Genomic DNA, 22,818 nt, shown 5'->3' with positions numbered 1-22,818 from the left:
ACTTTAACAGTCACAGTTCGAACAGAACATTGACTTTAACAGTGCTTATTTGTTTTCAAAAAAGGGGGGGGGGGGTGTCTACAGGTATCGATACTTAGTGAACTTTAATTACATCACTTGATGTAAGGATGTATATAGATACTAGATTTCGACAGTATAACTGAAACTAAATGTGAAAAATAATTCAAACCTTTGTAAGAACGATATACATTGTATAATTAGTACTAATAAGAAGTCAGTTTGCTTGTCGAAAGAAGCTTCAACAACTTTGCCTTCACATTATTGACATGCAAGGCATCATTTAGGTTCATATATGCTTTCGATCTACAATGTGATCTATCTTGGAGATGATTGTGTACAGCTGATTGTGCATTAAATCGGCAAGTTCAGTTACTGAAAGAATGTTGGCTAAGGATTAACCAGGACGACCAATAAGTTCACCGATTCGACCGGCAAAATCTTTGTTATGTACGTAAGAATGAGGATCAAATCAGTCAACGTATTGGTCCATCGGTTGAATCCATAGTTTCAGATTTAAACGGGTACAGATAAAATAGTTATCAAAGGTACCAGGATTATAATTTTATACGCCAGACGCGCGTTTCGTCTACATAAGACTCATCAGTGACGCTCAGATCGAAATAGTTTAAAAGCCAAATAAATACAAAGTTGAAGAGCAATAAAACAATGATGTAAATATTAAGAAAATAAACCCACAAATTTTTTTTTTACTTTTGTTCGTGAAGTTTACTCTTATATCGGGTCTTGATGCCAATTGGCGATCTTTGATATTGATGTTGATACATTTTGAGTCATTATATTTATATATAAATTCGGCAGATATTGCCCCTTTGAAATCCTACGTAAGCCCATAGGGGACCTACAAAAAAATAAAAATATTTCGTTATCTCAATTTATATATCGTTATTTCGATATAATTAAATCGTTATTTCGATATAATTAAATCGTTATCTCGATAATTATTTATTTCGTTATCTCGATATAATTGTATCGTTATCTCGATATTTAAATCGTTATATCGATATTTAAATCGTTATATCGATATTTAAATCGTTATATCGATATATTTATTTCGTTATCTCGATATAATTTCATCGTTATCTCGATATATTTATTTCGTTATCTCGATATTTAAATCGTTACATCGATATATTTATTTCGTTATCTCGATATAATTACATATAATTGCAATTTTTGTCTCGCCTGCGACGAAAGTTGCAGTATGCGAGACATAGGTATTACTATCAGGTGGCGTAAACTATTTGTTTAAAGCTTTATATTTCAGAAGCCAGAAGACCTGTATGCTTCATATCTTGTATGCATATACCTTATGGTACGAAGTTTCCGTCTGTCATAAGTCCTTTGTCCCTAACCTCATTTTCATGGTTCAGTGACTGCTTGAAAAAAAGGGGAGGTTTGGGATCCCGCTAACATGTTTAACCCCGCCACATTCTGTATGTATGTGCCTGTCCCAAGTCAGGGGCCTGTAATTCAGTGGTTGTCGTTTGTTGCTGTGTTACATATTTGTTTTTCGTTCATTTTTTTGTAAATTAAGTAGGCCGTTAGTTTTCTAGTTTGAATTGTTTCACATTTTTGATTTCGGGGCCTTTTATAGCTGACTATGCGGTATGGGCTTTGTTCAGTGTTGAAGGCCGTACGGTGACCTATAGCTGTTAATTTCTGAGTCATTTTGGTCTCTTGTGGCGAGTTGTCTCATTGGCAATCATACTACATCTTCTCTTTTATATTTATATGTTGGTTTGTGTTTTGTTGCAACTTATCTGAAGAATCACATGAGCCTCAGCCAATGCCATCATCCGTCTTCCGTCCATTAACCGTTTAGTTTTAAAATCTTCTTTGGAACCACTATGGGTATTCTGGCATATAGTGTTACCCTTGTCAGTCCGCCCGTCCATACGTAAGTCCACCAGGGGACTTTGAACATTCTGTTTGAATCTAATTATAAGTTAATATGTTCTTACCAAAGTCCTTAACAAGTGTTGTTACTTTTTGAGCCCATTCGAAATTCAAACTGTCTGGCCACTAGCGGAGGTCAAAATTTTCATTCAAACCCTATGGAAAACCACATTTGCATCTCCCTTTTTGAGAATCACTAATCTGAATCGAACCAAACTTGATATAGGTTTTCACTATATAGTTCCTGTTGCTACTTTGTAGTGGATTCGTTAAACAAGAGTGCACACGCTGAAATGACTCGCCTGCTTTACTAACCATGATTGGTTTAATGTTGATAGTCCTAAAGATAAAGTTACACTACAAGTATCACATATATAAACTTAAAATTATCATTGATCCATGAAAATGAGATCAAGGTCATATAAAACAAGACAGACAGACATGTTCACCTTACAATCATTCCATCCACCAAATAAAGTTGACCTATTGCTTATAGTATCTAAGAAGGAGACTTAAACAGGAAAACTAAACACTAACCAATGAACCATGAAAATGAGATCAAGGTCAGATGAACCCTGCCAGACAGACATGTACACCATACAATCATTCCATACACCAAACATAGTTGACCTATTGCTTATAGTATACAAGAAAAAGACCAAACCATGAAAACTTAACATTGACCAATGAACCATGAAAATGAAGTCAAGGTCAGATGAACCCTGCCAGACAGACATGTACACCTTACAATCATTCCATACACCAAACATAGTTGACCTATTGATTATAGTATACAAGAAAAAGACCAAACCATGAAACCTTATTATTGACCAATGAACCATGAAAATGAAGTCAAGGTCAGATGAACCCTGCCAGACAGACATGTACACCTTACAATCATCCCATACACCAAATATAGTTGACATATGGCTTATAGTATTGGAAAACAGACCAACACACAAAAACTTAACATTGATCAATGAACCGTGAAAATGAGGTCAAAGTCAGATGAAACCTGCCAGACTGACATGTACCCCTTGCAATCATTCCATACACCACATATAGCTGACCTACTGCTTATAGCATCTGAGAAACGGACCTAATCATGTTACTTTAACCTTGATCACTGATCCATGAAATGAGGTGGAGGTCAGGTGAACCCTGCCATCGTTTAGAAATGTCGCAAAGTGATTCACATGCGCATGTTGGGTAGACCCTCATTTTATGTCGCCCGCGCACGCAGAAGCGACATATAGGGATCACTATTCGTCGTCATGTTTAATTTTTATTTGAAAACATTCTTTCATTATTTCATTTAATTGCACTAATATTAGTGTTATTATAGTTAAAGTTACATTAAGTATTATAAGAATTAAATAAGAAAAATAAAAAGGTGGTGCAGCCCATCGGCACATGTGGGCTAATTAAGCTTATCATAAAACACAAGAAGGAAGGTTGTTGATGATACGAAGTTTTATCTTCCTTAGAAAATGTTCCCATTACAGTCATAACATACACCTAATATACATTTGTAGTTGAACTGTTGCTTATAGTACTTATAAACAGGTAAAAAAAAAAAGAGAATACATTAACCAATGAACCATGAAAATGAGGTCAAGGTCAGATGAAACCTGCCAGACTGACATGTACCCGTTTTAGTCATTCCATACACCACATATGGTTGACCTACTGCTTATAGTATTTGAGAAACGGACCTAATCACGTAACTTTAACCTTGATCACTGATCCATGAAGTGAGGTCGAGGTCAGGTGAAACTTGTCTGACAGACTTGAAGACGTTGCAATGAACCCATATACCAAATATGGTTATTCTATTACTCATAATAAGTGAGAAATTCATATGACAAAAAAGTCTCTTTTTTCAAGTTGTCGCTGAACCATGAAAATGAGGTCAGGAACAAAGGACATATGACAGACGGAAACTTCGTACCATAAGGTATATGCATACAAGATATGAAGCATACAGGTCTTCTGGCTTCTGAAATATAAAGCTTTAAACAAATAGTTTACGCCACCTGATAGTAATATCTATGTCTCGCATACTGCAACTTTCGTCGCAGGCGAGACAAAAATTGCAATTATATGTAATTATATCGAGATAACGAAATAAATATATCGATATAACGATTTCAATATCGAGATAACGAGATAAAAAAAAAATATATCGAGACAACGATGAAATTATATCGAGATAACGAAATAAATATACCGATATAACGATTTAAATATCGAGATAACGATATAATTATATTGAGATAACGAAATAAATAATTATCGAGATAACGATATAAATATATCGAGATAACGATTTAATTATATCGAAATAACGATTTAATTATATCGAAATAACGTTATATATATTGAGATAACGAAATAATTTTATTTTTTTGTAGGTCCCCTATGGCCTTCCGTTAAATCCAGATCAATGCATAAACGACAAACGAAATATAAAACTGAGTCATAATGTACCTACAGAATTGCTTGAGTTAAACAAAAACAAAATGACTACCATGCATATGGTCTAAACAATGTTATTGTTGCCATAAATAATTATATGATAGATGGATATTTGTCCAGGGGACAATGTTTCATGCAACTTCAGTACTATCAAGAAATTGTCTTTAAAATGCGTACGCTACTTTTAAAGATTGCCACTGCCGACTTGAATTAGGTGAAAAACGATAGATATAGATAATTTGCTATAAAATAATGAATTGTTTAATAATCTTGTACAATTTCAGAAGCAAATTAAAGCTTTAACGTGTAGCATACTTCTTTTAAATAATACTCCAAACTAAAAAAAAAAAAAAACCACGAGACAACATAAATTGGCAAATGCTGAGAGTATTGTAAATATTCTGTATACGAAAAATTTGTCTTGTCTATGATTCTGTATTTTTCTATTGGAGAGTTTTTTGAAATGCGTGAACTAAACAATGTTTATTTGAAGTTTTAGTCGCCTTATCGTTTATTTGTTGCTTGCATTTCGATACCTCTAGACAACATTAAATATGGTATAAATTATGACTTCATACACGACAGCCGATTATTTTTTTCTGGCTCAGGATCTAGTAAACGACAGTCTTTATAATATTTCGTGTCATAGCAGTAAAAATGTTTGACCTATATAAATACATAATAAGTATAGTTCATACATATATATGTACAGAATTAAAAACCAATTAGCATGGGAGAGAACTCAATGAACTTGTGAGTCTTCAATTAATGGAAAGAGATAAAGTATTATCTTCAAAATTTCCGCGGGTGTCATAACGACTTTGTATACCATTGGTAGTTCATAACACTATAAAGCACCTGTCTTTTTAAAGTACACATTCGTGCCTGAGCTGATATTCGGGTTCTAAACAATACTGAGTACCAATAGAGGCACAGGGACTACTGGGCCTAGTTTCTGTGACCCGGAAACCCACGTTTTTGCAGACTTTCGTGTTGCTTAGTCCTTATTGTGTTATGAACTTTCTGTTTCTTTTGTTTACTTTTTTTTAACGTTTTCTATCCAATTCCTACTAATATTTATAATTTATGTCTTCATGTCTCGACTGTCTTTTTTGTACACTATACGATACTTCTTAATTTCCCCTCAACTACAATTCATATGTTAAATGTCATTTAGTGAAATTGATAGGTATGGACGTTTTGAGAGGGTTATTAATCGCATATTGAATATTGCACTTAAAAAAGTCTCCATGAAATGGGAAATCAATACTTATACATACAGAAATTACGAGGAAAAAGTATACAGTTATGCAAGTTGAAGATTGTTTAAGTGTTTAATTAAGAAACATAACAATAGCCATAAACTTTAATTTGATTCTGTTTCAAACAGGCGGATGTGAACTGAAATAATAATTCAATTATCCCAAATGAGCCTTGAAATGTAATAACAAATATAATGGACATACAGCTGTACTCATATTTTTTACACTGGGGTCAAACAGAGGATAAATCGACGGTCCATGCATACAGACAACAGTTATCACCAGTGGCCGGAATTGACCTTCGTGTCATCCATCCATTTCAAATCGAAATCGATACGCAAGTTTCTATGGCTACACGATCATAATAATTGCATTAAAGTACTGTGTAGCCATGCATGTTCCTTTTATCTTTATAGATTATTATATCAATTTTGCTTTGATATTTCTGTAAAGAATTTTATGTTTTATGTTTTTGAAGACCACATTTCAAATGCGACTATTAATTCGCGAATCTATTTACTTTCTAGATCAAGACTAGCTGTACGTTGTCAGTTATCGATTTATATGTTGTTATGAAGGGGAAAAATACGGTCAATTATCCAAGGCCATGTATATTTTTAGTTACAATATGTGTAATGTTGCATAATAATATGAAGCGTAACACTTGTACGCACAATATTTGTTCATCTAATGAAGGTCAGACGATAACCGATAATAGATGCATGTTCGTATGTTTGGATACCGCAAGTCTAGTAAGAGGGTGACTTGTGTCCGAACATAATAATGACGATTTCTAAAAAAAATCCTAGTATTTAAATTATGCAAATTCAAGGATTTGTATAGTAAATCTTGGTAATATGTATATAAAACATGATATCTGTATCGTGTGATGTTGTTTAGTCTGGCTTATATTGTGGAATTGAATATTGTAAATTTCATTTACAATATTGACAGTTATTCAGTTTGATCGTTTCAATTCGTATCTTCTCTTTCTCTCTCTGCACACAAATCTATTTTGTATGACTCGACAAATTATTTAAATTACCAGCACAGTACACAAGTTTTTAATTCAGTGTATTGTTGTTTAAATAGGATATGATATATGACCTAAGTCAACGTATTTCATGGTGTCATTTCCTTTAAATATATCTGGAGTAATATGTGTACCATTGTGTAAAAAGCAATAAAGCAAATCCTAAAAAGAAAGAAAAAAAGTTATCTCCTTTTTTTAATTTTATTATATAAACAATCCTGTAAAAGTTTCAACATGAATGAACCTGCTAATAATACATACTTCCAACTGAATAACAAATATGACGTATCCAATAGCCTTGACAATTTATAGTGTGGTATGACACAGAAAAATGATAATACAATCAATTCAAGTATGTTTTATTGCAAAACAATCGATTCTTTCGACCAATATTTTATTTTTTTGACGCAAAATGCCCGAAATAAATGTTATATAATCGGTATAACCATGTTATTACAAAACACAGTATCATGCATGCACTTCATTTTTTTTTCAACGCGCCCATTATATAATATTTGTGCGCACGCATATGCTTTTTAAGGTCAAGTATTACACTGAAGTCATGGCTTCAGTTTGCCGATGAACATGCTGCATGGTATGTGACAAGCGAGTTGATCAATGGCAGTGTTGGTCTGCCTAAACCAGTACAAGGTATATTAACATACTGACCGGTAAATCACCGATGACCGTTCGTTTTCGTCTGCAGTAAATTTACTTCGGTTCCGCTTTGTTGTTAGCTTCGAAATCGCCAGGTCATATCAGTTCAAGCCTCCACGTGATAAACTAATCTTTCTCTATGTTTTGTTTATTACATAATTTTATTTTGCAGTTTCTACCTCAAATGTGAAAAGCAACATTTCAAGTGTTATCTTTCAAACTCAGGGATTAGTTTGTTTTTTCAATGTATTGGACAAAACTATTGATTTGAAATACGGGGTAAGTTTTCATTTGATATGTATTTTCTATTTTTTTCTTTGTCAACAAAATTCTCGCACAATTTGATTTATACCTTTGACCGACATTAGGAATACGGATTTTGAAATTACAGGTAAAGTAGTATATTACACAACACGTACTATTTTAGTCAATACACAACGTAATCTATGAGTGTGGTGTAGGTCATGTAATGTTAATAAGGTTGGCCTCAAATGAACCCTAGCGAGAATGATTATTCGTTTGAATTATTCACAGCAAGGGAGTTTTTATTACACAATATGCACAAGGTCATGCGTACAAATGAATCACGTGTGCAATACGTAATAATGTTTACAACATTGCAATACATAATGACTGAATGTTTTACGTCTTGCGTAACTTATTTCTGTGAAAGAAATCGACCAAGATGCCGGTTTTAATGCATCAACAAGGACTTCAGGAATTTTATTCAATGTTACCTAATGAATTTGGAAGGTATGATACTACTTTAATATAACAAACTTTACTATATTTGATATATTTGTTTCTAAAGTTTCGTATATGTACAATATAATTCGGTGATGAGAAGTCATATTCAATAACTTAATTCAACTATTTTCTTATTTAAATCGAACAGTTATCATAACTATATGTTATTCATTTTAATTTTTGTTATTGTTTTTTTTTTCCTTTTAAGTTTCGTACATAATTCGGTTATTAATAATTCAAATAAACTAAGTTCTAATTTAAATCGAACTATTATTCTATCTATTTGTTCATTATCTTATTTTTTTTTCTTATTGTGTTTTTGTTTTTTAATTTTCTATTGTTGATAATTGATTTATTGGTGGTTGCTTAACATCCAGTGGCGAATATTTCAGTATGTTTAGGACGATAAAACAATAGTTACTAGGTCATGTAGTAGAGGCCACCCGGGATAGAGGTCGGGGAAGTTAGAAACTATATATACGGACATATATCTATTACATAATTGTTTGTTGCTGTTGGCCATAAAATGAACATAAATATGGTGTCAGAAGGAAAGGACTATGTTCACCTCAAATATGAACACTCCAACCCCAAAATGTGAAAGTCAAAGATTTCAAAGCATGTGAATATTTTACTTGACCAACTGCAGATATAAACGAACACTAAACAAAGATTTTACAATCCTCTTCAAAAAATAAACCTATATTTTTTTTTCTGAAGAGGAATATATGAAAAGCATGTTACAAATTATTACTTGCTACTGAGCTAATGATATCGGCTTACATCATGAGCATCTTATGAACTGTTACGTATTATGTCATACAAGGCCATTTTAGAGGTCCTTTTACGTTTGTTGTAAGCTACAAACGGTGACGTGTACAGATGTAGTTGTTTACATCTCGATAGTAAGTTATAGTGGTCTCATTATCAATAATACCAGATCATCTGAATTGATTTATATGCAACGCCACAACAAATCAACCGCACAATAGAAGAAGCGAAAAATACAAATTTTAAATTTTTTAAACACTTGACTATTTGTAACCTACATTATTTGACCTTGAATCGATGATTACGTTTCAGCATGTATATCAATTGCATTTATTCTCTGAACTACAACATATGCTTTCGGCTCAATTACCTGTGGATAATTTGTGTTATTTCACTGTCCTTTTCTCCTTTTTCCAGAACTTTTTCTCTCTTTTTCAATTTTTTTAATTCGGTCATACATAATTAGGATTCGAGAATCATATACATCGAAACTGATTTTCTTTTGTTCATTGTACAGTTTTCCTTTCTTTGACATATAAATATAGGAAGATGTGGTGTGAGTGCCAATGTGACAACTCTCCATCATAATAACAATTTATAAAAGTAAAACATCATAGGTCAATGTACGGCCTTCAACACGGAGCCCTGGCTCACACCGAACAAAAAGCTATAAAGGGCCCCAAAATTACTAGTGTAAAACCATTCAAACGGGAAAACTAACGGTCTATGTGCATGATTGTCCCCATGATATTTTCTCTCCTTTTGAAAAAGTCTTTTCTTTTTGTCACATTTTTGTAGCTATGTTTATCATTGGTCAAGACGTCACTAAGTATTCTATGTAATGATGCGATTGAAATTCGTGCTATTGAGTCACCATTTCTCCAACATTAAAAAATATTATAATGAAACCTAAATATATTGGTTCATATTTTTTATCTATTAGACGTGTTTTGTAAAAGTTTTCGTGATATCCAAAAGCATTGTATTAAGAAAACAATGTATGCAACTTCGCACAGATATTTGTTTTAGACAGCAATTTTGTGCATATTGCATATAATGATGTATGGTTATATAAATTTTCGTTATTCGTGCTTCTATATGAGGTTTTGATATTTATTGTTAATAGCTATATGGTTTCAGGAAGAGTCGTCATCGTTTTAATGATTTTGACTACGTTAAGTTTTTTATCGGTTGTTTTATAATTAAATTTTGTTAGAAAAAAAATAACTACAGACGAATGTCGACGGACGCCTAGTGCTGATATTGCCTTGTATTTTAAGCCAAGTGATAAAAAAGAAAAATATCATTAGCATGTAATGTATTACTTTCCTTTGTACAGAATTTTATTTTATATTTCTAAGTCGTGTAAGTTAAGTGTTATTGTATTTTTTAATTTGAAAACATCTTTTTTTTAATATTCACTATCTCGATGTGCGCGATACTTCGACACTTAAAAAAATTTACAACGTTTGTTTCCTTAAACAAAAGCATATCAAGAGAACGTTACTATTTTTAAGGAAATTGAAAAATATTTCCTTTTACATTTGATACGTGCAAGTTACGTATTTGAAGTAATTGATAACAAAAGCTGGTCGTCATTAATAAAATATATATTCCAAGCCTCGATCTCGACATGAATTTCTCTATGATCGATTTTCATTCATTAAAACCAAGCAGTTGTGACACAATCGTTGCACACGTACGAACATGTCGCAACTTGATATATTACAGTTATTTGACCGTTTAAAGTATTTTTAAATAAATAAAGAAGAAAACATGAACAACTTGTTGAAATTCACGTACTACAAACGTAAAGAAAACCCCAAACGAAATTGAATTTCCTATATTATATTAATTCTTAATGATTGTTTCGATATGAGCTCATTTGCATAGCATTAGTTTCTATTCGTATATTGAACCTTTGTACACGCAACAGCTTGCTTAAGTCAATAAATATCTTTTAAGGCATGAAACAGGATCGTTGTTTTATTTACTTGTTTTTACCACTGATTGAATAAAGGTTAGAACTGCGGCCGTATTAATGTATAGTTCTGTAGTCGTCCTGTTGCACGGGGAAGGTATTTTATTATTCTCTGGTCGATTTGGGATTGGTTTCAGTTGATTTTGAAAAGCTTGTCTTTTAACACTACGGTCATGTTCTTGCGTGGAAGGTCTGCATGTACACAAATACCCAGAAAAAATAAGAGATCAATATCTGTATACCCCAAAGACCATTACGATTATTTAAGAGAATTTGTCCTCATTATGTTGTAAATATATTTGTCCGATGACGATAAGAATCTTTCGTGTCCTAAAATGGGGATTTTGTTTATTTTGATGTGGAGAGTTTAGTATTTATCGATTTCGATTTTTCGTATAATTTGATTTGATAATACATTTGAGGGAGACCCTTTCCTCGACAAAGGGTCATTGCATGAATTTTTGTTAATGATATTATTGGTCAAGATTGATGACTTTTGGTCAGATTCTATGTGAAATTTAGTGATTTTAATATATTTAATTTCAAAGCATTATTCGGCTTTAAAATTTCAATTAATAATGGTCAAACAATTTGCGTTGATTAAGTGACTGTCTCTAAACAAGGAATGCTATTTCCAAATTTATATTTATTTTATATTGAAAGCTGAGGACAGTAAGATTCGACTCTGGCTTAAGAATATTTATATCTCCTTCTGAATCTCAGTTTTGAAGTGACAAAAGAGATCGTCAACTTTTGTTTAACCAATATTTTTGTAACATTTTGGCGATTGCTTTAGCCCCTGTGGGCCATCAACATCGTGTATCATTTTTCATCCCACACTATTAAGAGTCTGACAGTTTGTCAGTGCGTCTGACACATATTTTCGTATTTTTTTCCCAGAAACAGCTTCATAGAATGACTTATTTGATCAGCAGAGTCGACTGTGATGAAATGTTACGCAAGAGCTTTTAATATACCTAAATCTTGTTTTTCGATACTTTGAACTTTTCAATAAGTAAAATGAACATAAAATTTCCGTGGCCCATTTCTCCAAACAGAATAAAGTAAAGTTTGGTCAGCAGCTGAACAATGATAAGTTGTAATGGTATGTGCGCTTTAAGGATCTGTCAGATACCAACTTCCCGTTCACTGATACTTCGATTAGAGTTACTAGTTGGTTATCCTTAGCACGACAATGAATATATACTTTTTACATACAGTCTACAGTGCTATGTATTCTTCATTAGTTACATGCCATGAACTAAATTAAGTCGGGGCTGAAAAGGGTACATGTATTGTTGATTAGTACGTATTTAGAATACTCTAGAATGATATAAGGTTTATTTACAAGTGCTTTCAGATGTAGTCACTAAACACTGAAGCTAATTGAGAACATTATATTTATTAAATACAATTGGCTGCAATTGTTTTAAGTTATTTGTCACTATTTGGTATATGTTAAAAATATTACGATAGCAACCATTTGTGTATGATGAATAATATTAATCTGGTTGTGAGATGACTGAAACATTCACATGGTAAAGTGAAAAAAGTGCTCCTTATTTACCCGGTCAACCCGTTTGATAATTATAATCCTCTAAGCAGGTGTGAAATGTTAAGTTAAGGTCTTCTTTATCTGTTTATATCGATTTTTATCATCATTATTAAAATACAGCAGACAGAAAAATTTATTTTTTGTTCTGCGTTTTTGTTAAGCTATGGACAATAAAGGTCATGTCCTGGTCTTGACATCCTCGACATTAGGTGAACCCGATCAGGCACAAAGAATGCTAGCCTGGAATGAACCTTGACGTCCTGCATAAATAAATCTGCATATTCACGGCATATCTCATTCTTTAAATAACAGTTAAACCGTAACTAATTTCATTTTTGAACGCTCATTAATTTAAATGATTGCTGGTCCTACATGCTTGTGGAATTAATATGCATGTGGGTTGTTTAAGTACTATAAGATCAGACGAATATGACCATCTTTAGTCATGTTTTATCTTTTAAACGATGTCAAATATGACAGCTGTCCAAAATAAAAACTAAATCCAAAATCATTCAAAAATATCTAATTTTCACACTTTCTTAAGACTTCTAGAGTGTCTTAGTTTTTATGCCGTGCCGCGCTGCCATGACAGAGGGGTGCATTAAAAAGTACTATTGTCCGTCAATACGTTTGTCCGTGTCCATAAATGTGTGTACGTCCAAAAATAAGTGTCCGTTCTCTTACTTTAGTTTCATTTTACCAAATTATATGAAACGTATACACTATGTTAATTAACATCGAACACAGACCTTATTAGGATACGGATGGCGTCAGTTTGCCGTTCTCTATTCCTGTCCGTTTATAAATAGAAAACAAAATGAAAACTTAATTTCCGCACTCTAGCTCAACTTTGCCTAGACCAAATGTTATGAAATTTATACACAATGCACATAAGCATCAAACATGTACTTACCTCGTACAAACATGATGATGTTTGATGATGTTTTTATTTGGCAATCAGCCAAAAAAAAGTAAGTTTAAAAAGCAACTAGACCCTATATAACCACTACATGGTGAAATGTGTGAGCTGCAACCTCAGTCTTAAATTGATATTTAAAAAAAAGTATCATCCTGGATGTCAGTACCAAAGTTCTGGATTGAAAAGGGAGAAATGGAAGGAACAAAAGTTATAAAAAAAACCTCCAAGGTCAATGTCATAATTGTTTTAGAAGATTGATTTTTTTCTGTTCTTGTCCTGAATTTTAAGTGATTATAAGATAAATACAATGCGAAAAAAAGTTGCTTAGATTAATGAGCCAATCGCTTTTTAACTATTCATAACACGTTTGTTTAATAAATGAGATTTTAAAGGTATGATAATTGTAGACTTATTTTAGAAAAAAAGGTATTTATTCTTTACCTATAATACATATAATTTTATGCAAATAAAAACAGTAAATGATCTGAAATTGATGCATTTTCAGTTGTAAACAAGTCATTGTACTACACGAAAAACAAGTTACAAAACTATATATATGAGCATAACAGTTGCAAACAGAGGTCATTATCTGACTAAAAATTGTATAAATTAAAATTGAAAATATGCATATAATTGCAAAATATAACATAGAAAAATTTGCGCGCACTGTCCTACTATGATTACACAATTCCCTTTAAAAAATGGAATAAAGATGATTAGTAAATTTGTCCATGCTAGTTTAACACGGGAAATAATAACAGATTTGCGTCACTTTCTCACTCACATTAACATATTTTACGGTAGAAAATGTTTCAAAGCTCACGTCTAATCGTGTATTGAAGATATTTGATCTTGTAAACAGCTAATTATTTTCATTAAAGGGATCAGACGGATCATTTGTAGAAAACAATTCTGAGTTATAGTGTTTTATTAGACCTTGTACTAGTTTCCAGTTTCTAACTGATTGACTTTGTTATTCGGTAGTTATTGATCATTTTGCAATTGTGAAATTCCGAGATTACCGGGGATAACCCAAACATTAAGAAAGAGATCATCCTGGATGTTTCCATCCCCTTACCCGAAAAGAACCAACACAATTTATTAAAAGTATAGGCTTGATTGGAGCCTGCCGATGCTGATATTTTCAAACCCTATACTAGTATCCGACTCCATACAATTACTGTGGCATTAAGAATTCAGTGCCCTATAGTGTATTCCATCTGATCATAATTTCATTATGTTTTTCTTATTCAACTTAATTCTTGACGTTGCCTGTTTTCTATTGATGCTTTTAAAAAAGACTTAGTCAAATTACTTAGTTCACTTTGGGAGGTTTGGCATGCTACAAAACCAGATTTAATCCACCATTTTTTTTCAATTGTCCTGTACCAAGTCGGAAAAATGGCCATTGCTATATTATAGTTCGTTTCTGTGTGTTTTAAATTTTAGTGTTGTGTTTCTGTTGTGTCGTAGTTTTCCTCTTATATTTGATGTGTTTCCCTCAGTTTTAGTTTGTAACCCGATTTTTTTTTCTCAATCGATTTATGAATTACGAACAGCGGTATACTACTGTTGCCTTTATTTAGTATATTCTATCAATCATCAACTATATTCTTTCTTTTTTTTCAGTTCTCCATCTTATCCAGCAGAGTCTATGGATATCGAGTCAGATAATTCCGATACGGGTCCACTCAAACGTAGGAGACGTGACGATGACCAAAGTTCTAACGATTCATCCAATATTGGCATACCAACATGTATAGTCACTCCAACCTCAAACGGTAAAAGCGATGATGAAGATGATGAGGCAAGATTTATTCCAAGCAGAAAACGCAGGGAATTTATCCCAGAAACTAATAAGGATCAATGTTACTGGGAAAAAAGACGCAAAAACAATGAAGCAGCTAGAAGATCTCGAGAGAAAAGACGTATACAAGATGTTGTCTTAGAAAATCGCATTATAGAGCTTAGTCGCGATAATCTTGGGTTAAGAAACGAGTTGTACGCCATCAAGAAAAAGTTTGGAATACCCCTCAACGAAACATTTCAACTGGATGAAAATGAGAAGGAAAGTCATTCCGAGAAGGCTAGATTGTATTCTTTAAATGCTCCAATGGCACCACAAATGCCAGGATATATGAATTCCCAAATAACGAACTCTCGCTGTGCACCAGTAATGCCTTTATCATCCCAGTTATCTGTAAGACTGCCTCCAGTTCAAGATAGTTATCCTCCAAAAACATTACCGTATTTATTTGCTCCTACCTCTGATCAGTATGTGACCAATTCGATAGCATCTACAAACTCATCAATTAATTCCAGATCTGAAAAAGACGTTTCTGAATACAGTCCCAAACAAGCAGCGTACAATCACTCGGAACTTAATGAAGAAATCATGCGAAAGCAGATGAAAATGAATTATGAACATATCATGGCAAACAAACATTCAGAATATGAATCGGATGTTCGCAACACAGCTGAAAAACATGAATCCATGTTCCGATATCATGACTCTGGAAACAGCCTGCCTCCTCAGGAAAAACCATCTCATTCATTTTCAACCAATCCTACCTCATCACAAATGTCTATGGCAGCCTACTGTCAGTCTCGTGATAGATCAAATAGTTTAACTTCACGCGCATCAGGGCTGCAACACGAGTCTCGTGATAGATCAAATAGCTTAACTTCACGCGCATCAGGTCTGCAACACGAGTCTCGTGATAGATCAAATAGTTTAACCTCTCGCACATCAGGGCTGCAACACGAAGACCTTTCAGATGACTACTCTCAGGATCAACCATTATCTCTCACTGTTAGACGTCGAACTAACAGTTTCTCAGGAAATGACAGCTCAAATTCCATATCCTCACCAGGAAGTCCAGTTTCTAACAGTCCCCCAGCCATGGCATTACCTCATAAACTACGACACAAGCTACCTACAGATACTAAAAACCATTCTCCTTTCAAAGACTATGGAAGTAATTACTATCTAAGTGGACTAACGCAGCTTTCCGAGATTGCGCTAGCTCAGTCAAACCCTCTACCTCTTGTAAAACGACCATCTCAAGATGACGAACGAAACGATACAAATTCTTCAGGGAGTGGAAATAACAGTAATCCTAGAGCTTTAATTGATCCCAGGTATGTCGAAAGACGTAAACGAAATAATGAAGCAGCAAGAAAATGCAGGGAAAACAGAAAAACACTCACAACGCTGCGTGAGGTGAAGTCCAGTTATCTAGAAAATGAAAACGGGAAACTTAGAGAAGAACTTGATGTATTACAGGATGAAATGAAAAGGCTACGAGATCTCGTTGAGAAAAAAAGAGGTATCAGGTCTGACCATAAGGATGGTAGCAGCAGTCAGTCTAGTCCCGAAAGCGAGTCTCAACAGGGAAATTGAAACAGAATAATGATGAACGCCAAGAAAAACGGTAGCCAGAAAGTTTTCAGGTATATCAACTTTCATTATGAAAGAGTAATATTTTTAGAGGCATCAAAGAAACTTGATTGATTTATTTACCTCGACGATTTTGTGCATCACTATAAACGTCTTTAATTGAATTATATATCCATTTGTACATAAGCATATACTATATTTAGAACTTGTGAATTTTATTTCTATCTTCAGATTAGTTTTTTTCTTCATTGTTTCTTTATTCCGTTTTGTATACAATATTCGGAGAATGACTTGATGTTGATCGGGTTTTAACTTTACGGGTGTAGAAGTTCAAGAAGATATTCATATATCACTGTTTGATATTTACATTATATATTAAAGAGAGGCGGATTATATATATATATAATTTTTTTTATCTGTAATGTTTTTTTTAAACACATTATTTATTGTTTTGTGACGGGTGAAATCAGGGAAATATTAAATATGTTTATTACAATTCAAATGATAATATTTGAATGTAAAATGAAAACAAGTATTTGAGGTTTTTGTTATCCACTGGAAGTGATGGGATCTTATAGCCCAATATCTAGTGTCGACCACTTGATTGAAACTCATGTCATTTTATATTCCAATACGAGCCACAGCCTTACCAGTCTTTGGCTACGAAATGTCTTATAGAAATAGTAATGTCAGAGCAATTTTTCAGGAATAACCCGTTACTCATATCTAATTTTGCGAAACCCTAATGTAATGATTACAATGGCAAATATATAATTTGTTATGGCTTTATGACATCAAAGTGACATCACAACTGACATTTTTGCTCTAAAGAGTCAAGATTGTACCATTCCATTCTTTTTTTCAAAATAAAAAATGAAACCGACTTTGACAGGATCTTACCATACCTCAACCTGAACTGTAATAATACCTCTATATTTGGGCATTTAATATTTTCGTGAATAGGTTGGTGTTTAGCCTATTTAAAATAACAGCTATATAGCTTTGTCGCTGCAAGAAAAAGCACAACAGTTCGTGTGATTAATCTGTAGTGGCTTTTAGTTCCTTCTTTATGAGAAAGTCCCTACCATTTCGGCCACCCTTGAAATAAAAATGCAGTCTACACTTGTTGAAGCTAAATGGTATTAGAAAATTCTTGGTTATCATATTATTTTCTTTTTTGCATGTATACTAAACGTGAAAATTGTGCCATAAATGTAGGTGAGACATGCAAGATGTTATTGAATAAAATAAAGCCGATCAAAAGAATTTGATCTAAACAAGAATTTCTGTACGATTCGTCCCATCTTGAAAACGTTTGTATAGAAGATCCTCAAGTGTGAACACGGAAGATTTGTTACATCACATAATAGTACAACGAATAGTACAACGTAGAAATGTATAACCTAAGGGCATTCCACTTATAACTAAATCCAATGAACTTTACTGCCAAAAATATGTTACGGGAGTTTTAAAGGGAGATTTGAGGGGTTTACATTGAAAGGTATTGAATATCGTTAACAATTTTCTACTGAGACATTTAAGAAAAGTGGTAGCACCAACGAAATTATTTTGTCGTGTATTCGAATAAAATGCTAAATGAGATATATATATATGTCAATTAGACAAAAACATCAAGATATAAGAAATTGTCATAATTATAGAAAATACATAAACTGTTGGCATTTCTGGTTTTAATGTATCATGGTCTGCATATCTGTTATTCAGGAGATCATTGTGTTCTGATAGTATATTCTTCCACGTTTCCGGTATTCTTGTATGTCTCACTTAAAATTGTAATTTATTTGAATTTTTACATATGTAGTGTATATGTATTTAATGTGAGTATGTGTTTTGTGAGTCAAAGTTTTGTTACAGAAAAACGAACTTTAATCTTGTTATAACTTACATATTTTGTACTAGTGCTAAATTGTCTTAATGTGATTATCATTTTCATTCATGAAACTGAAAAAAAACTATATCAATATGTCTTCACTGCTGAATAATTTGGCAAAAAAATGTTTGGCGTGTCAATTATTTTAATTTGATAATCAAACTAGCAATTTGACTGCTTTTAAAAAAATTTGTTAGTTTTAAACGGCTATGTTTGTTTTTACTTAAAAGTAAAATCTCCAAGATTTAAAATTTTCAATTTTTGAAAAGTAAAGTTTGTTTGATCATGAGTTTGTAAATTTTTGTTTTAAGTAAATATGTTTTATTTTATTCAGACATATATATTTGTCATTGAAATTTCATGTGCCATATGTTCTGCCGTTGCCATATATACATAAACATTATTTATTTTTATACAAATGTCATGTAAAAGACCTTTAGTAAAATTGGTATGAACTCGACTCGTATGTACATTTATTTTACTGGGCTTTGATAACTTTACTAAATTGAAATTTATTTTCTTTACTGCTACACAGGAACAAACAAAATTGCTTAATAGCAAATGACATTTAACGATGATTCTTGTATAGCTTGTTAATTATATGACTGTAACCTAACTATCTTTATTTAAACATGAGTTAATTTTTAACTTTTGAAAACAATTCATGGGTAATGTTTTCCTTTTTTGTTTCGTATATAATAGAATGAGAGTATGTTGAGGTATTTTGGTGATGTTGTATATTTCGTATGATTGCAAAATGACTTGGCATTATAATATGTCTTCTTGCATGTCTTTATATTCTCGCTTTCGTTTGACTGAAACTTTATACAGATTCACATCAACTAACTGAGCAATGGGATAACCGAGGTTCTTTTCTCTATGTTTAAGGCGGGTCCAATTTACAAAATCTGATTTACGACGAGTTTTCTTGTGTTTTTTCTCTATTTCAGTAACTTTTTTTTTCAATTTGAATGAATCGGTGATGCTAATATGTTTGCTATGGTAAGAGTTTTAGTCCTATTTTTACAGAAAAATGGGGAGTGAAAGCTATTTCTAAATTTAAGAATATTTTCTTGTTACCTTACAATATAACATTGATTTTGAATGTATAGTGATTTTAAATTTTTGAACATTATTGTCTTTTTTCATACTTTTAAACGTATTTATTGTGCTGTTTCTTGTAGTTGACTGGATGTAAGTTTTTAAGCAATTCATAGGCATGCTAATCTGGGGTTATTGATGGGTTAATTCAGTTGAACGAAATTGTAAATTACTTAAGAAATAAGATTCAACGAAGGTCTGGCGTATCTGGGGGGACATTTCGTATTGACTAGATTATTTCATTTACACATTGGACGCGTTATTTCTATTGCAGAGTAAAAGATAAACTGAATTCTTGTAAAAGATATGAACAATTGTTCATAACACAAATTTTTTTGGTCACTTAAGGTCTATAAGATTGTTGTTAATTTTTTAGGAATCAATTTAATACTTTCATCAAGTTATGAATATATCAATCATTTGATGCTTCTCCATTCCTATCAGTTATTTGGTTTCAATGTACGTCTATGACAACACTACAAGAGAAACATGAGATGTATCCACATTTTCTTGGTTCAGCTATCTTTTGTCAAATATATATAATTGCAATGTAACCTTATAAGTTTGATTTGTGAGACAATGTTTAAAGTTTGAAGTTATTCTCAGTTGTAATCAGGCGAGACATTTTTTGATGTCCACTTTGTCCGATATGTATTTTGTTTAACAAAAAAATCAGTTATGAGTTATGTAAGATTTTCAAAAACATTTTTTACACACTTTTGGTTATTTTAAAATGGTCAATAATAATGTGGCCGTAAAACATATGGGTCAGTCACCGTTTTTCCTTAAGTTAAGAACCTCCATTTATTTTGCCATAACTATTTCAGTAAATCGTTTAGTTATTTCAATAAACTTGTAATGAAAAAAAGCTTTTACTAGCATTATGATGATATAAAATTGCATTGCATGTAGAGTTTTAGGCAATATATGAAAAATGGTTAATTTGAAAGGCCCATTCTAAATATAAAGCCTAGACTGTGTGACAAGTGTACACATGCCTTATAGTAAAAGTAGCATTATTTCAACATAAAAGAACGTGACCGTATATTACCTTCAAACAAACATATTTTGGAAAGATTTTTTCTTTTTGTTTTTAATTTGCTGCCAGAAAAGTTTATCTACTACCTCTTGTTTGTATATATCCTAATATTAAGTTTAGATCAGGAATCTTGAATATGTTGTTTAAATCTTTCTGAAACTACCTCAATTTGTGGACGAATAAATCAGTGCTGTGCTTACATGTGTCATATGAAATAAAGCTAAAAAGTATGTAGTGTTTACTTTTATTTATGTATTTCTTCACTACAAGATGGCATTGTCTATCTTAGAATATATCTGTAGCTTGATTGGAGTGTTTCCTTTTGATGAACATCAAATTTCTTCTATAATTTTTTTTATTATTATTTGCTCAGGTAAAATGCAGTTATTCTAAATCACTGGAAATATGACTTCAGTAAACCGTGTACACTCCATTTTAAACAATGGGGCGATCCCAGGTGCTGAGTAACGGTAAAAAGTAAAATCACAAAAATACTGAACTTAGAGGAAAATCAATTCGGAAAGTCCATAATCATATGGCAAAATCAAATAACAAAACACATCAAAAACGAATGGACAAGAACTGTCATATTCCTGACTATAAAATATTCAAAATAGTGGATTAAACCTGGTTTTCTAGCGCTAACTCTCTCACTTTGATGACAGTTTCATCAAATTCCGTTATATTTACAATGATGCGTGAACTAAACAGACACAATAAATAAAATAGTCAAAATATGGGTTCAGCAGTCATCATCGTGTAACAAATTTAAAAGGACCTATTTAACAGAACACAAACACATCTCTCTACAAACACATTAAAGATAAAAGATCATGTTGTACATGTGGCACTGGACGTGTTGGTAGTGCAATTTCAAACCCAGTGATATCTCCAAATTCAATATTCGAGGAATATATGTGATAACAGTTTGATACTATCTGCTTCATCTGTGAAACAGATATTCAATAACGGTCAAACAACTGGTGATGGCGTCCTTACAATTTTCGAAGGAATGATTTCAATTTGACCTCTTGGAACCTTTAATTGAATAGCTTCCTTGTTGCTATATTGGAAAAGTAAAGTTTACCAATGTGGAGCTGTAACAATCATGAACTTCATATAAACATAGAAACATAATAGAAGTAGTGCACAATCCTTGTCCGTCACAAGGAATATTGAAATAACTTTAGTTTACTTTAAACATTTGGAAAATATTGGGAAAATATAAGTTTTTGAGATAATCGGTGAATTTTCATTGGTAATGAATTAATCCAAAAAATTGAAATAGTTGTAAGTGCATATACTAAAATGTAAACATCAGATATCCCAATTAGCCCAGAACAAATGTAACAACTTCAAAAAAGAACATTAGGAAGAGAATTGCGCAATGGAAGAAGCAGATGACATCACCAGACAAAACAAACAAAGAACTTGTATACATACATTAAAAGCATGAAGAAAAGCAACATAGGCATCTCTGCACTAAGAAAAGATGACAAAGTCACAACAACAAAAAACAGCAATGCAACACACACAGAAACGAACTATTAGATAACAACTGCCATTTTCCTGACTTGGCACAGGACATCTTAAGAAAAAACTGGGTTGAACCTGATTTTGTGGCTAGTCGAACCTCGCGCTTTTAGAGCAAAGTCAAATATAACACTAAAAGACAACGTTACATGACAGTACAACAGTACACATATATGCAAGACCATTCAGGACAGAGATACACAAATATACAATACAATAATACATTTTGACATGCTAATAGTTATCAAAGGTACCAGTCTTATTATTTAATATGCCAGACGAACGTTTCGTCTACATAAAACTCATCAGTGACGCTCAGATCAAAATAGTTAGTGACCTGAAGAAGAGTAAAGTTCAAGAGTATTGATGACCGAAAAAGTTGTGCAAAATACGGCTACGATTTTCTGTGACTGGGATAAGAAAATCCTTAGTATTTAGAATAATTCATACTTTTGCAAACAGTATGAATCTAAGTAATGACATCGCAAACGTAATTAAATACATACTTCACAA

General features: G+C 32.5%; 2 protein-coding genes across 3 annotated transcripts in view; both read left to right on the top strand.

The window, feature by feature from the left end:
• LOC134686613 (GDP-fucose protein O-fucosyltransferase 1-like) overlaps positions 1 to 22,818 on the top strand; it is a 340,651-nt gene that overhangs the window by 77,829 nt on the left and 240,004 nt on the right. The gene's annotated exons all lie outside the window — the stretch shown is intronic.
• On the top strand, positions 7,218 to 21,002 carry LOC134686582 (transcription factor atf-2-like). Of its 2 annotated transcripts, XM_063546264.1 has the most exons (3): positions 7,218 to 7,362; positions 7,541 to 7,647; positions 14,971 to 21,002. In XM_063546264.1, the coding sequence occupies exon 3, from the start codon at positions 14,996 to 14,998 to the stop codon at positions 16,742 to 16,744; it is 1,749 nt and encodes a 582-aa protein (XP_063402334.1). In that variant the 5' UTR covers positions 7,218 to 7,362; positions 7,541 to 7,647; positions 14,971 to 14,995; the 3' UTR covers positions 16,745 to 21,002. The 2 variants fall into 2 exon arrangements, with proteins under 2 accessions (XP_063402334.1, XP_063402326.1); XM_063546256.1 differs by lacking the exons at positions 7,218 to 7,362; positions 7,541 to 7,647 and adding an exon at positions 7,962 to 8,121.

Source organism: Mytilus trossulus, chromosome 1 (assembly GCF_036588685.1).
Source record: "Mytilus trossulus isolate FHL-02 chromosome 1, PNRI_Mtr1.1.1.hap1, whole genome shotgun sequence".
NCBI lineage: Eukaryota > Metazoa > Mollusca > Bivalvia > Mytilida > Mytilidae > Mytilus > Mytilus trossulus.
The sequence above is the reverse complement of the archived record's forward strand: the minus strand, read 5'-3'. Positions and strand labels throughout refer to the sequence as shown.

What these genes read in the sequence shown, in the direction of transcription:
- LOC134686582 (XM_063546256.1), top strand. Translation starts at nt 8,054, where the DNA reads ATGCCGGTTTTAATGCATCAACAAGGACTTCAGGAATTTTATTCAATG. An exon ending in TTACCTAATGAATTTGGAAG is followed by an intron (nt 8,122 to 14,970) that starts GTATGATACTAC and finishes CTTTTTTTTCAG; the next exon opens with TTCTCCATCTTATCCAGCAG.